Source organism: Microchirus variegatus, assembly GCF_963457635.1.
Source record: "Microchirus variegatus genome assembly, chromosome: 9".
Taxonomy (NCBI): domain Eukaryota; kingdom Metazoa; phylum Chordata; class Actinopteri; order Pleuronectiformes; family Soleidae; genus Microchirus; species Microchirus variegatus.
Window position 1 is genome coordinate 2,420,304 of NC_139810.1, and position 13,888 is coordinate 2,434,191.

The 13,888-nt window shown below is 40.7% G+C and overlaps 2 protein-coding genes across 2 annotated transcripts; both read left to right on the top strand.

Moving 5' to 3' along the window:
• Window positions 1–447: 447 nt before the first annotated feature.
• LOC310931493 (cysteine and glycine-rich protein 1-like) lies at window positions 448–5,065 on the top strand. The gene is made up of 6 exons (XM_083894663.1): window positions 448–544; window positions 2,134–2,251; window positions 2,374–2,539; window positions 3,290–3,419; window positions 3,522–3,618; window positions 4,602–5,065. Exons 2-6 carry the CDS (start codon window positions 2,143–2,145, stop codon window positions 4,676–4,678), a joined length of 579 nt encoding a protein of 192 aa, XP_083750789.1. The 5' UTR covers window positions 448–544; window positions 2,134–2,142; the 3' UTR covers window positions 4,679–5,065.
• A 1,930-nt stretch (window positions 5,066–6,995) lies between these two features.
• Window positions 6,996–12,840, top strand: phlda3 (pleckstrin homology-like domain, family A, member 3). The gene is made up of 3 exons (XM_083894664.1): window positions 6,996–7,089; window positions 7,208–7,709; window positions 11,980–12,840. Exon 2 carries the CDS (start codon window positions 7,253–7,255, stop codon window positions 7,706–7,708), a length of 456 nt encoding a protein of 151 aa, XP_083750790.1. The 5' UTR covers window positions 6,996–7,089; window positions 7,208–7,252; the 3' UTR covers window position 7,709; window positions 11,980–12,840.
• The last annotated feature ends 1,048 nt before the right edge of the window (window positions 12,841–13,888 follow it).

The following is a 13,888-nucleotide window of genomic DNA, read 5'->3' on the forward strand; positions in this document are numbered from 1 at the left end:
CTTTTTCACTCGTAACATCTCAGTCGTTAATCTCTCAGATTACGGTGTGGACTACGTTAATCCCGACATCTGAAATCTCATCACACTTTAACAAAAGATAAATCGAAAGTTTTAATCATAATAATAAAATGTTTTCTGGTCTTAACGACAACACAGAGCAGATTATTTCACTGCAAGTCAGATTTTTTTTTTTTTTTACATTAAAATCTGGGATTAAAAAACAGAGTACTGGGATTACAGTGTGAGATTAAAGTCAGTCTTCAAATCTGAGAGTAAAGTCACTGGAAAGTTGTCATTTTTCCAGGTTCTTTTTCAGGACTTCACTCCTCCTCCTCCTCCTCCTCCTCCTCCTCCTCCTCCTCCTCCTCCTCCTCCTTCTTTTCTTCAACACATCATTATTTCTTCTTCACAAACAGAAGCTCCTCCCTGAGCCTGAAACAGCAGCGACTGTGTTTTTACAGTTGATTTCTTTATTTCTTCCTCTTCCTGAACTAAAACACACCCGAGGATCCGGATTTAAACTGCAGGCGAGGAAACTTCACAGGTAAAACTTCACTGTTGTTGTTGTTCTTTGTGTTTGTTTTTCTAACGTTTGAGTCATGAGGCATGATGGGAAAATGTGGAGCGACAGACGGTAAATTAATGAGCGACAGAGTTAAAGACAAACAGAGAGAAAAGAGAATTTGTACTGAAATAATCTGGTATAATCTGAGGCAGAAACAACATTCCTGCACACACGCACACACACACGCGCACACACACACACGTCTGAACCTGCAGCGACGCCGAGAATTCAGTCAACAACAAAAACCTGAACAACAAGAAGAAGAAGAAGCGTCCATGTTGGACCAGAGTGTCTCTGTTGGACACGTGAGGACACTTTCAAAAACACTCAGTGACAGCTGTCACTTCCTGTTAATGCTGTGACAAAAACCACACACACACACACACACACATTCTTGTACTTGCTGCATACTGAGGACCAGCATTTCCACTTTATAAATCAACACAATTACAAATATCTACTTCATGAATGACATCTACAAAGAACTACTGGTTGCAGTGCCATAAAATGTCTGCAGGTGGAGCCCCAGAGCAAAAAGGGCAGGAAAATGCATTCTATTTTTTAATTTTTTTTGGTCCAAAATTTGACAAAAACATCATACCAAAATTTGAAAAAAAAAATTGACCCAAAATATTTGGTCCAAAATTTGACAAAAATGTCATACTATACTATGTTGCCAAAATTTGAAAAAATCTTTGACAAAAAAATGTTGGTCCAAAATTTGACAAAAATGTCATACTATACCGTCGTCCAAAATAAAAAAAGAATTTGACCCAAAAATTTTTGGTCCAAAATTTGACAAAAACATCATACCAGAATTTGAAAAAAAAATTGACCCAAAATTTTTGGTCCAAAATTTGAAAAAAAAAATTGACCCAAAATTTTTGGTCCAAAATTTGCCAAAAACGTCATACTATACTATGTCGTCCAAAATTTGAAAAAATATTTGGTCCAAAATTTGCCAAAAACGTCATACTTTACTATGTCGTCCAAAATTTGAAAAAATCTTTGACAAAAAAATTTTGGTCCAAAATTTGACAAAAACGTCATACCAGAATTTGAAAAAAAATTTGACCCAAAATTTTTGGTCCAAAATTTGAAAAATTAATTTGACCCAAAAATGTTGGTCCAAAATTTGACAAAACAAAGCAAGGACCTGCCAAAATGTCTTCACTCCGTAAAAATGACCTCACTTTGTTGGTTAAAAACCCTCACTGGTCCTCAGTATGCCACAAGTACAAGAACACACACACACACCTTTGAACACGGGGGCTCTTCTGAACTCTTATTTTGAAAAACCTGCTAAATTAAAGGACATCATAAAGCGTCAGAGAGCTTAAACTCTCATGAACATTTTCACATTCCAGTGGTCGCACAAAAATCCACTCCCTGTGTTTACCTTTGACGGACAGGCGGAGAGCATGAAGCCCCGCCCACTTTCTCTGTTTGAATTAGCAGACGGTTTGGAGTCATAAAAAAAAACACACATGTTGTTTATAGATGAAACTCCCTGTGCAGTCAGTTACTGAAGAAAAACACTGTGTGTGTGTGTGTGTGTGTACTTGCAGATATAAAAGATGCCACTAGGGGGAGGAAAAAAGTGCGGACGCTGTCAGAAGTCGGTTTACTTCGCGGAGGAAGTTCTCTGCGGAGGGCGGAGCTTCCACCAAAAATGCTTCCTGTGCAGTGAGTCAACGCCGTTTTACACACGGTCATCTTATGGTGTAAAACCACTCACTCTCCCGCACCAAAGCCAAAACCAATAGATAATAGTAATAAACACATGGATGTTTGTTGTGTGTTTTTAGAGGACTGTAACAAGTCCGTGGACAGCACCACGGTCAGCGTTCACACGGACGAGATCTACTGCAGGTCCTGCTACGGCAGGAACTTTGGGCCAAAAGGCTACGGCTACGGTCAGGGAGCGGGGGTCCTGAACATGGAGGGGGGGTCACAGGGTACAACACGAGACGAGTGAGTCGCACACAGACACACACACACACACTGACAAAGTGAGGACCATCATTTCCACTTTATAAATCAACACAATTACAAATATCTACTTCATGAATGACATCTACAAAGAACGAATGGTTGCAGTACCATAAAATGTCTGCAGGTGGAGCCCCAGAGCAAAAAGAGCTGGAAAACTTTTTGATTCTTTTTATTTATTTTTTTTTGGTCCAAAATTTTACAAGAACGTCATAATATACTATGTTGAACAAACATTTTTTTTTTTTAAATTTGACCAAAAAATTTTGGTCCACAATTTGACAAAAACGTCATACTATATACTGTCCAAAATTAAAAAATTGACCCAAAATTTGAAAAAAAAAAAATGAAAAAAAAATTGACCCAAAATGAAAAAAAAAAAAAATTGACCCCCGATTTTTTTTTTTTTTGAAAAATTGAGTATAGCATGTTATAGCAACCTAAGGAAGTGATTTCAATGAAAACAAAGTGAGGACTGGCCAAAATGTCCTCACTCTGTAAAAATGACCTCACTTTGTTGGTTAAAAACCCTCACTGGTCCTTAGTATTCCGCAAGTACAAGAACACACACACACACACACACACACACACACTTATTAACCCAACAGAGTGTTTTTTCCAACAGGAAAGTGCAGTTTATAAACCACTCACTGACTTTAAGGATGTTCATCTACATGTTTTTGCCTCCTCCTCCTCCTCCTCCTCCTCCTCCTCCTCCTCCTCCTCCCTCAGATCAGCTCCTCATCAACCAACCAACAACCCAAACCCGTCCAGACTGGCTCAGAGGTTCGGAGGCTCAGACAAATGCCCTCGCTGCGGCAAATCCGTCTACGCCGCTGAGAAAGTGATCGGGGCTGGAAGTGTAAGGGACACACACACACACACACACACACACACACATGGAAAACCTTTTTTTTTTTTTTTTTTTTTTTTTTTAATAAATGCATGTTGTGTTTCTTCTCAGTCGTGGCATAAGATGTCATGTTTCACATGCGCTTCCTGTGGGAAGAACCTGGAGTCGACCACGCTGTCCGACAGAGACGGAGAAATCTACTGCAAAGGTAAAACCTCACTGACCCACGTCTGCGTCTTTTAAAAGAGATAATTCAGTCTGACGACGTCTACACAACACGTCTTTATCTTCACTGTTAGACACACTTTAACAACAGGAATCTGAAAACCACTCACTCTCCCTGCACCAAACCCCCATAGAGAAAATCAGTGATTTTTAGCTCACAGGGACACAGGAGCTGCTGGCGTACTGCTGCCTCGTGTGGTCACTGAGTTGAGTCGAAATGAAATATTTCGAATGCCGAATTCACTAAAATAAGACGTTTGAAGTCAGTGATGGAGGCAGCAGTGGATCAACAACTCCTGTGAACTCCTGTGTCTCTGTGACGTTAAAATCACTGGTTTTCTCTATGGGGTTTGGTGCAGGGAGAGTGAGTGGTTTTACAAACTTCAGTTTCCTGTTGGAAAACCTAATAAAATCAACGTCAGTTGAAGTCTGCAATATCTTAAGAACACGTTGACGTCTTTATCTCACTGTTAGACACACTTTTACGACAAGAACCTGAGGTTTTATAAACCACTCACTCTCCCTGCACCAAACCCCATAGAGAAAACCATTGTTTTTAACATCACAGAGACACAGGAGTTCACAGGAGTTGTTGATCCACTGCTGCCTCCATCACTAACTTCAAACGTCTTATTTTGTCAATTCGGCATCTAAAATTCTACGCTCAAACGCACCTCAGTGACACAAAGTGACCACATGAGGCAGCAGTGGACCAGCAGCTCCTGTGTCCCCCGTGAGCTAAAATCAGTGGTTTTCTCTATGGGGTTTGGTGTGGGAGAGTGAGTGTTTTAAAAACTTTGGTTTTATTTGTTAAATGGCTTAAGTGTGTTTTTTTTATTATTGTTATTGGTCTGTGGCGCCCCCTGCTGTGCTCTCAGCAGTGCAACAAACAGCTGCGTTTAAATGGCTGAAATATCCCTTTAAGTTTCATATTCACGTTTATTTTTCCTCACGTCTGTTTTTCAGGATGTTACGGCAAAAACTTTGGACCGAAGGGTTTCGGATACGGCCTGGGGGCCGGCGCACTCACACACACCAAATAAAAGAGCAGGGGAGGGGGGAGGAGTCTGGGCGGCGCTCCCACTGACCTGCAATACTGCTGTCCTCCTGCAGAGGGCGCTGTGCTCCCAGTAAACACAACACGTGTCTCATAGAGAGAGAGAAAACACAATCCTTAGACCACATTTCAGTCAATATCTGTGTAAATATTGAGAAAAGGTTCATCAAACTTCAAATATCAACTGTTTTTTTGGATTTTTCAGCTTCTTAAACGTGAATATTATCGAGTTTATTTGCTTTATTTTGTTGTTTTTACAACGTTTTTGGGACCAAACAAAACAATTGATTGTGTAAATGAACGTTAGTTTTGAATAAATGTGTTTGTGTTGATATAAAAGTGACTGAATCGTCATCAGTTTGCTCCAAACGCGACTTCCTTTCAAAATAAAAGCTTAAATAAATAAATGAGTTTTCTTCTGATTTCTTCTTCACTCGTAACATCTCAGTCGTTAATCTCTCAGATTATGGTGTGGACTACGTTAATCCCGACATCTGAAATCTCATCACACTTTAACAAAAGATAAATCGAGAGTTTTAATCATAATAAAATGTTTTCTTTAAAATCTGGGATTAAAAAACAGAGTACTGGGATTACAGTGTGAGATTAAAGTCAGTATTAAAATCTGAGAGTAAAGTCAACATTCTGGGATTATGGGGGAAAAAATTCGGAGATTAAAGTCAAAATTGAGTCGTTAAAATCTGAGATTAAGGTCTGAGATTACAGTGTGAGATTGAAGTCAGAAGTCTGGAGAAAATGAATGAGATTATAGACGAAATTTGGAGATTATAGTCTGAATTTTGAGATCATAGTTTGAGGTTAAAGTCAGAAGTCAGGGAGGATTTAACTTTTGAGATTAATGTCCAAGATTAAATACAGAATACTGAGGTTATAGACTGGGATTAAAGTCCGAATTCTTGCGATTAAAGTCCAAGATTAAAGTCAGAATACTGAGGTTAAAGACTGGGATTAAAGTCATAATTTTGGGATTAAAGTTCAAGATTGAAGTCTGAATTCTGTTGTCAGAATTCTGAGATTATAGTCTAACATTGAAGTCAGAATTCTGGGATTAAAGTCCAAGATTAAAGTCAGAATACTGAGGTTATAGACTGGGATTAAAGTCATAATTTTGGGATTAAAGTTCAAGATTAAAGTCAGAATTCTGGGATTAAAGTCCAAGATTAAAGTCAGAATACTGAGGTTAAAGACTGGGATTAAAGTCGTAATTTTGGGGGGTTGATTTATGAGCGAGAGGGATTAAAGTCAGAATCCAGATATTATAGTCTGAGACTGAAGTCACAATTCTGAGATTATAGTCTCAGACCAAGTGAAATTCTCCAGATTACAGAACAAATAAACGAGATTGAAAAGTGCCGGCGATTTTTTATTTTTTTTCCCCATGTAAGTGAAACTGTTTGAGTATCAGTGTGTGTGTGTGTGTGTGTGTGTGTGTGTGTGTGTCATAAAATGACTCATCATATCATTCCTCACATAACAAGACAGTGACGTATCTCACACACACACACACACACACACACACACACACACACACACACACACACACACACACACACTGCTGGGACTAAAAATAGGACTGAACACCTTATAAAAGTGGGAGGGGTCTACCTATCTGACTCCGCCCACAGAGCTCCTTGTTTGGTTCCTGTCACTCAGGGCGTGAAGAATCTGAACGCCGTCATTGTGTCACAGTGTGTGTGTGTGTGTGTGTGTGTGTGTGTGTGTGTGTGTGTGTGTGTGTGTGTGTGTGTGTGTGTGTGTGTGTGTGTGTGTGTGTGTGTGTGCATATAACAGGTGTAGTGTGACTTACATGTAAGTGGACATCAGTTAATCTATTAACACATGAACACACACACACACACACACACCTGTTTGTATACCTCAGTGAGGACACATCACAGACATAATCCCTTACCTTAACCATCACAACCATCACTGTTTAAGGATATGGGGTCCAGACATGGAAATGTCCCCACAAAGACATAAATACAAGTACACACACACACACTAAGACTAACCCTTAACCAGGACCACAATTCAAATCTTAGACCTAAACTTTAACCAGGAATATGGTTCTTCGTCACTATAGGACCAGGTTCTGGTCTCCATGAGGACGACTGGTCCTGACAAGGTCAGAATAAAAAGTCCCTAAAGAGGCGATAAATACCAGAACACACACACACACACACACACACACACACACACAGAGTCACCGGGAGGGGGCGTGGTCGTGTTGTTGAGGCTGAATCTTTGGAGTCGGGCATGTTCTAACATATCCCGACAGACCAGGATCCGGAGTGTGTGAACTGTGTGTGCGCGAGGACTGGATTTACTCACACACACACACACACACACACACACACACACACACAGAGCAGAGTGAGTGTGTGAGTGTGTGTGTGTTGTTACCAAATGTGAGAGCTAAAGTCATTCCTCAGTGTTGTCCTCTGATGGTCTGCTCCTCTTCCTCCTCCTCCTCCTCCTCCTCCTCCTTCAGGACCATCGATGACTTGTTGACAGACGCGTCTCCACCGCCGCGGACATGTCTGTCCAGGTCAAAGTGACGCGGGACGGTGTTCTGGAGAAGCGCAGCAGTGGACTCCTGCAGCTGTGGAAGAAGAAGCGCTGCGTCCTCACAGAGGACGGACTGCGGATCCACAGCTGCCGCAGCAGCGGCGGAGGAGGCGGTGACGCGGCAGAGGCGGCGGCGGCGGCGGCGACGCGCGCCTCCGCCGGAGCCAAGGAGCTGCGCTTCGAGCGCATGGCGACGGTGGACTGCGTGGAGCACAAGCGCGGCCTGGTCTACTTCACCGTGGTCATGGCCACGGGGAAGGAGATCGACTTCCGGTGTCCGCAGGAGGACGGCGCGCCGTGGAACGCCGAGATCGCGCTCGCGCTGGTGCGGTACAAGAACGCGCAGGCGGTGCGGAGCGGCAGGGACCGGCACCTGTCCACCACCGGTCAGCTGGGCAGCACCGGAGAGGACGAGGAGCTCTGAGGTAACGTCACTGACCGTCAACCGCGATATTATCGTCACGGCTATTTAATCTGTGAGCATTCACGAGATTAATCCATGAGATTATGACATAAAATATCAGAAAGTGTTTGTCAAACCTAGAATATATATATACATATATGTGGTCTCTGGGTGTTAAGGGGAAACATGGATGTTAAGGGGAAAACAAGGAAGTTAAGGGAAAACATGGATGTTAAGGGAAAAACATAGATGCTAAGGGAAAACATGGATTCTAAGGGGAAAACAAGGAAGGTAAGGGTAAAACATGGATGTTAAGGGTAAAACAAGGAAGTTAAGGGGAAAACATGGATGTTAAAGGGAAAAAACAAGGAAGTTAAGGGGAAAACAAGGATGTTAAGGTTAAAACATGGATGTTAAGAGAATGACATGGACAGTAAGGGAAAACATGGATGTTAAGGGAAAACAGATGCTATGGGAAAACATGGATTCTAAGGGGAAAACAAGGAAGTTAAGGGTAAAACATGGATGTTAAGGGGAAAACATGGATGTTAAGGGGAAAACAAGGAAGTTAAGGGAAAACATGGATGTTAAGGGGAAAACATGGATGTTAAACGGAAATCATGGATGTTAAGGGGAAAACATGGATGTTAAAGGGAAACAAGGATGTTAAGGGAAAAACATGGATGTTAAAGGAAAAACATGGATGTTAAGGGGAAAACATGGATGTTAAGGGTAAAACATGGATGTTAAGGGAAAAACATAGATGCTAAGGGAAAACATGGATTCTAAGGGGAAAACAAGGAAGTTAAGGGGAAAACATGGATGTTAAGGGTAAAACAAGGAAGTTAAGGGGAAAACATGGATGTTAAAGGGAAAACATGGATGTTAAAGGGAAAAAACAAGGAAGTTAAGGGGAAAACAAGGATGTTAAGGTTAAAACATGGATGTTAAGAGAATGACATGGACAGTAAGGGAAAACATGGATGTTAAGGGAAAACAGATGCTATGGGAAAACATGGATTCTAAGGGGAAAACAAGGAAGTTAAGGGTAAAACATGGATGTTAAGGGGAAAACATGGATGTTAAGGGGAAAACAAGGAAGTTAAGGGAAAACATGGATGTTAAGGGGAAAACATGGATGTTAAACGGAAATCATGGATGTTAAGGGGAAAACATGGATGTTAAAGGGAAACAAGGATGTTAAGGGAAAAACATGGATGTTAAAGGAAAAACATGGATGTTAAGGGGAAAACATGGATGTTAAGGGTAAAACATGGATGTTAAGGGAAAAACATAGATGCTAAGGGAAAACATGGATTCTAAGGGGAAAACAAGGAAGTTAAGGGTAAAACATGGATGTTAAGGGGAAAACAAGGAAGTTAAGGGGAAACAAGGAAGTTAAGGGGAAAACATGGATGTTAAAGGGAAAACATGGATGTTAAAGGGAAAACATGGATGTTAAGGGGAAAACATGGATGTTAAAGGGAAACAAGGAAGTTAAGGGGAAAACATGGATGTTAAAGGGAATACATGGATGTTAAGGGGAAAACATGGATGTTAAGGGGGAAACAAGGAAGTTAAGGGGAAAACATGGATGTTAAAGGAAAACAAGGAAGTTAAGGGGAAAACATGGATGTTAAAGGGAAAAAAAACAAGGAAGTTAAGGGGAAAACAAGGAAGTTAAGGGGAAAACATGGACGCTAAGGGGAAAGTTGGACGTTAAGGGGAAACCATCGGAATTGTCTGACGTGACATCACTTCACAAACCCCTGACTACACCTTTAATCCCTCTCTTCTGTTCACGATAATCGTCTGATTGGACCAAAAACACTTAAGCCAAAGGGTTTTTGACAAACAGCAGCCGCTCAGTGTTTTCACATGTTTGACACACACACACACACACACACACACACACACACACACACACACACACACACACACACACACACACACACACACACACACACACACACACACACAAACACACACTATGAGCTCACAGTCCTGGAATCCACAACGTTGTGTCCTGAAGAGTTCCCCAAATTAACTTAGTTGCCGCGGCAACAGCACAACAACAAACGCACACGCGTGTGTTTGTGTGACGTGTCCTGAACAACATGGAGGACACTTCTGATGATGGTCAAGCACTTTCAAAAACTTTCAAGGGTCCTTTCAAGGACACACGGGAACCCTCGTTAATCGTTAGAATAAAGACTTATCTGTCTCCCGCCGCCAATGTGGCCTTCAGGCTCCTTGAAATCCTTGAAAGTTTATGAATTTGAAAAACAAAACAAAAATCAAGGTCCTTGAAAGTTTTTGGAAATCGCCCGAAATACACATGGGTCATTGGAAGTGCTTGAATTTTGTCCAATAAGGAAATTAAGTTGATATTAAGGTAAATGTCTCTTGCTGCCAATGTGCTCTTTGGGGTTTCCAAGGGTCCTTGAAATCCTTGAAGGTTTGTGAATTTGCGAAAAAGTTTTTGAAAATTCACCTTAAATACACGTGGGTCCTTGAAAGTGCTTGAAAGGAAGTTAAGTTGATATTAAGGTAAAAGTCTTTCATTGCCAATGTGCTCTTTGGGGTTTCCAGGGGTCCTTGAAATCCCTGAAAGTTTGTGAATTTGTGAAAACGTTTTTGAAAATCACTTTAAAAAGACGTGGGTCCTTGAAAGTGCTTGAAAGGAAGTTAAGTTGATATTAAGGTAAATGTCTCTCGCTGCCAATGTGCTCTTTGGGGTTTCCAAGGGTCCTTGAAATCCTTGAAAGTTTGTGAATTTGCAAACTAGTTTTTGAAAATCACTTTAAATAGACGTGGGTCCTTGAAAGTGCTTGAAGGGAAGTAAAGTTGATATTAAGGTAAATGTCTCTCGCTGCCAATGTGCTCTTTGGGGTTTCCAGGGGTCCTTGAAATCCTTGAAAGTTTGTGAATTTGCAAACTAGTTTTTGAAAATCACTTTAAATAGACGTGGGTCCTTGAAAGTGCTTGAAAGGAAGTTAAGTTGATATTAAGGGTAAATGTCTCTTGCTGCCAATGTGCTCTTTGGGGTTTCCAGGGGTCCTTGAAATCCTTGAAAGTTTGTGAATTTGTGAAAACGTTTTTGAAAATCACTTTAAAAAGATGTGGGTCCTTGAAAGTGCTTGAAAGGAAGTTAAGTTGATATTAAGGTAAATGTCTCTTGCTGCCAATGTGTTCTTTGGGGAATCCAAGGGTCCTTGAAATCCTTGAAAGTTTGTGAATTTGCGAAAAAGTTTTTGAAAATTCACCTTATATACACATGGGTCCTTGAAAGTGCTTGAAAGGAAGTTAAGTTGATATTAAGGTAAATGTCTCTTGCTGCCAATGTGCTCTTCCACGTTTCCAGGGGTCCTTGAAATCCTTGAAAGTTTGTGAATTTGCGAAAAAGTTTTTGAAAATCACTTTAAAAAGACGTGGGTCCTTGAAAGTGCTTGAAAGGAAGTTAAGTTGATATTAAGGTAAATGTCTCTTGCTGCCAATGTGCTCTTTGGGGAATCCAAGGGTCCTTGAAATCCTTGAAAGTTTGTGAATTTGCGAAAAAGTTTTTGAAAATTCACCTTATATACACATGGGTCCTTGAAAGTGCTTGAAAGGAAGTTAAGTTGATATTAAGGTAAATGTCTCTTGCTGCCAATGTGCTCTTCCACGTTTCCAGGGGTCCTTGAAATCCTTGAAAGTTTGTGAATTTGTGAAAACGTTTTTGAAAATCACTTTAAAAAGATGTGGGTCCTTGAAAGTGCTTGAAAGGAAGTTAAGTTGATATTAAGGTAAATGTCTCTTGCTGCCAATGTGTTCTTTGGGGAATCCAAGGGTCCTTGAAATCCTTGAAAGTTTGTGAATTTGCGAAAAAGTTTTTGAAAATTCACCTTATATACACATGGGTCCTTGAAAGTGCTTGAAAGGAAGTTAAGTTGATATTAAGGTAAATGTCTCTTGCTGCCAATGTGCTCTTCCACGTTTCCAGGGGTCCTTGAAATCCTTGAAAGTTTGTGAATTTGCGAAAAAGTTTTTGAAAATCACTTTAAAAAGACGTGGGTCCTTGAAAGTGCTTGAAAGGAAGTTAAGTTGATATTAAGGTAAATGTCTCTTGCTGCCAATGTGCTCTTTGGGGTTTCCAGGGGTCCTTGAAATCCTTGAAAGTTTGTGAATTTGCAAAAAAGTTTTTGAAAATCACTTTAAATACACATGGGTCCTTGAAAGTGCTTGAATTTTGTGTCAGCAAACCGAATATTACAACTAAACTAAATGTTGTTGTTTTTTTTATCCCCCCTCAGGTGTTTCTGTCTTCCAGGACGTGGACCAATCAGAGCGGAGGACACGCCTTCGGTGGTGAAAAGCATGATGGGATGTCGGAGATAATCTCTGACGACAGAGGATTAAAGGACTCATAGGAATCTGTGACGTTTACGACGCGATGAGGAAAAAGACGCCGTGGACACGTCCACACCTGTGCCTCGTTATCGTCTAATCTGGATTATATTTTCTTAGCTGCGTTGTGACGTCTTAATCTGAAAGTTTTTGTTACAGATTGAACCAAAATGTGTCCATTTGCTAAGAAACTTGCGTTCTCGAAAAAAAGAAACTCTGACATTTATTTCCATTTCTGCAGAATTGGGAAATTGGACAAAAATGATGCTAACGTTGACATTAAAGCAGAGTTTTACTTAACAGTCGTGATGGTTCAATGTCTCGTTAAGGGTCGTCTACGCTCTCCACTGCCCCCTGCTGTCTGTTAGCGGAAAAAAACCAGCCTTGCAAGAACCAGGAGGTCTCAGCCGAGCTCGAGTCCTCCTTCGCCTCAGGTTTGTTATGCTAGCAGGAACCGACCGTTAAATTCAAGGACTTTTCAAGAAACTTCCAGGATCAATTCCCGTTAAACTCAAGGACACAAACCTTCAAGGATTTCAAGGACCCTTGAAGGGGACATTGGTGGCGAGAGACATTTACCTAAATATCAACTTCACTTCTTTCTCACACATAATTCAAGCCCTTTCAATGACCAATGTCTACTTAGAGCAATTTTCAAAAACCTTCAAGGGCCTTGAATTTCTTTTAAGGATTTCAAGGACCCTTGGAAAGCCCAGGTGGCGGGAGACATTAACCTTTTTAATCAACTTTTTTCTTGCACAAAATTAAAGCACTTTCAATGACCAATGTCTACTTAAGGGTGATTTTCAAAAACTTTCAAGGGCCTTGAATTTTGATTCCAAATTCACAAACTTTCAAGGACCCTTGGAAACCCTGAATTGGCAGTTAAAGATCAACTTCACTTCTTTCTCGCACAAAATTCAAGCACTTTCAATGACCAATGTCTACTTTTTACAATTTTCAAAAACTTTCAAGGGCCTTGAATGTTTTTTGTCCAAATACACAAACCTTTTAAGGATTTCAAGCACCCTTGGAAGCCTCAGTTGGTGGCGGGAGACATTAACCTAAATATCAACTTCTTTCTTGCACAAAATTCAAGCACTTTCAATGATCATTTCTACTTAAGGGTGATTTTCAAAAACTTTCAAGGGCCTTGAATTTTGATTCCAAATGCAAAAACTTTCAAGGCCCACTTAAGGTGATTTTCAAAAACTTTCAAGAGCCTTGAATTTTGATTCCAAATTCACAAACTTTCAAGGACCCTTGGAAACCCTGGATTGGCAGTTAAAGATCAACTTCACTTCTTTCTCGCACAAAATTCAAGCACTTTCAATGATCAATGTGTACTTCAGGCAATTTTCAAAAACTTTCAAGGGCCTTGATTTTGCAAGTATTTACGCTAACTTTTTCACTACGATGAACAAGGCTTCCAATGGGCCCTTGAAATCCTTGAAAGGACCCTTGAAAGTTTTTGAAAAGACATGGGTCTTTGAAAGTGCTTGAAATTCAGTTGATATTTAAGTAAATCTGTAATCTGTCTTAATCTGTTGATTCAGCATAGAGAATATAGACCCCGCCCCTCACCGCCAGTCACTCATATTTTCTCGGAACGCCCCCTGGTGTTGCGAGACGTAAACACCCCATAATCTCCTCACAACAAAGTCATAATCTGTGATGAATCATCCAGGGTTTCAGCCTCAGATTGTGGTCTGAAGACTCGGCCTCAGACGCTGGTGATTTTTACGACGTTAGAGAAAAGTCGTGACGCCGTCGCTCTGACAGGAAACAGGAAACAGGAAACGTAATAAGCGCGTT

What these genes read in the sequence shown, in the direction of transcription:
- LOC310931493 (XM_083894663.1), top strand. Translation starts at nt 2,143, where the DNA reads ATGCCACTAGGGGGAGGAAAAAAGTGCGGACGCTGTCAGAAGTCGGTT. An exon ending in CCAAAAATGCTTCCTGTGCA is followed by an intron (nt 2,252 to 2,373) that starts GTGAGTCAACGC and finishes GTGTGTTTTTAG; the next exon opens with AGGACTGTAACAAGTCCGTG. An exon ending in CAGGGTACAACACGAGACGA is followed by an intron (nt 2,540 to 3,289) that starts GTGAGTCGCACA and finishes CTCCTCCCTCAG; the next exon opens with ATCAGCTCCTCATCAACCAA.
- phlda3 (XM_083894664.1), top strand. Translation starts at nt 7,253, where the DNA reads ATGTCTGTCCAGGTCAAAGTGACGCGGGACGGTGTTCTGGAGAAGCGC.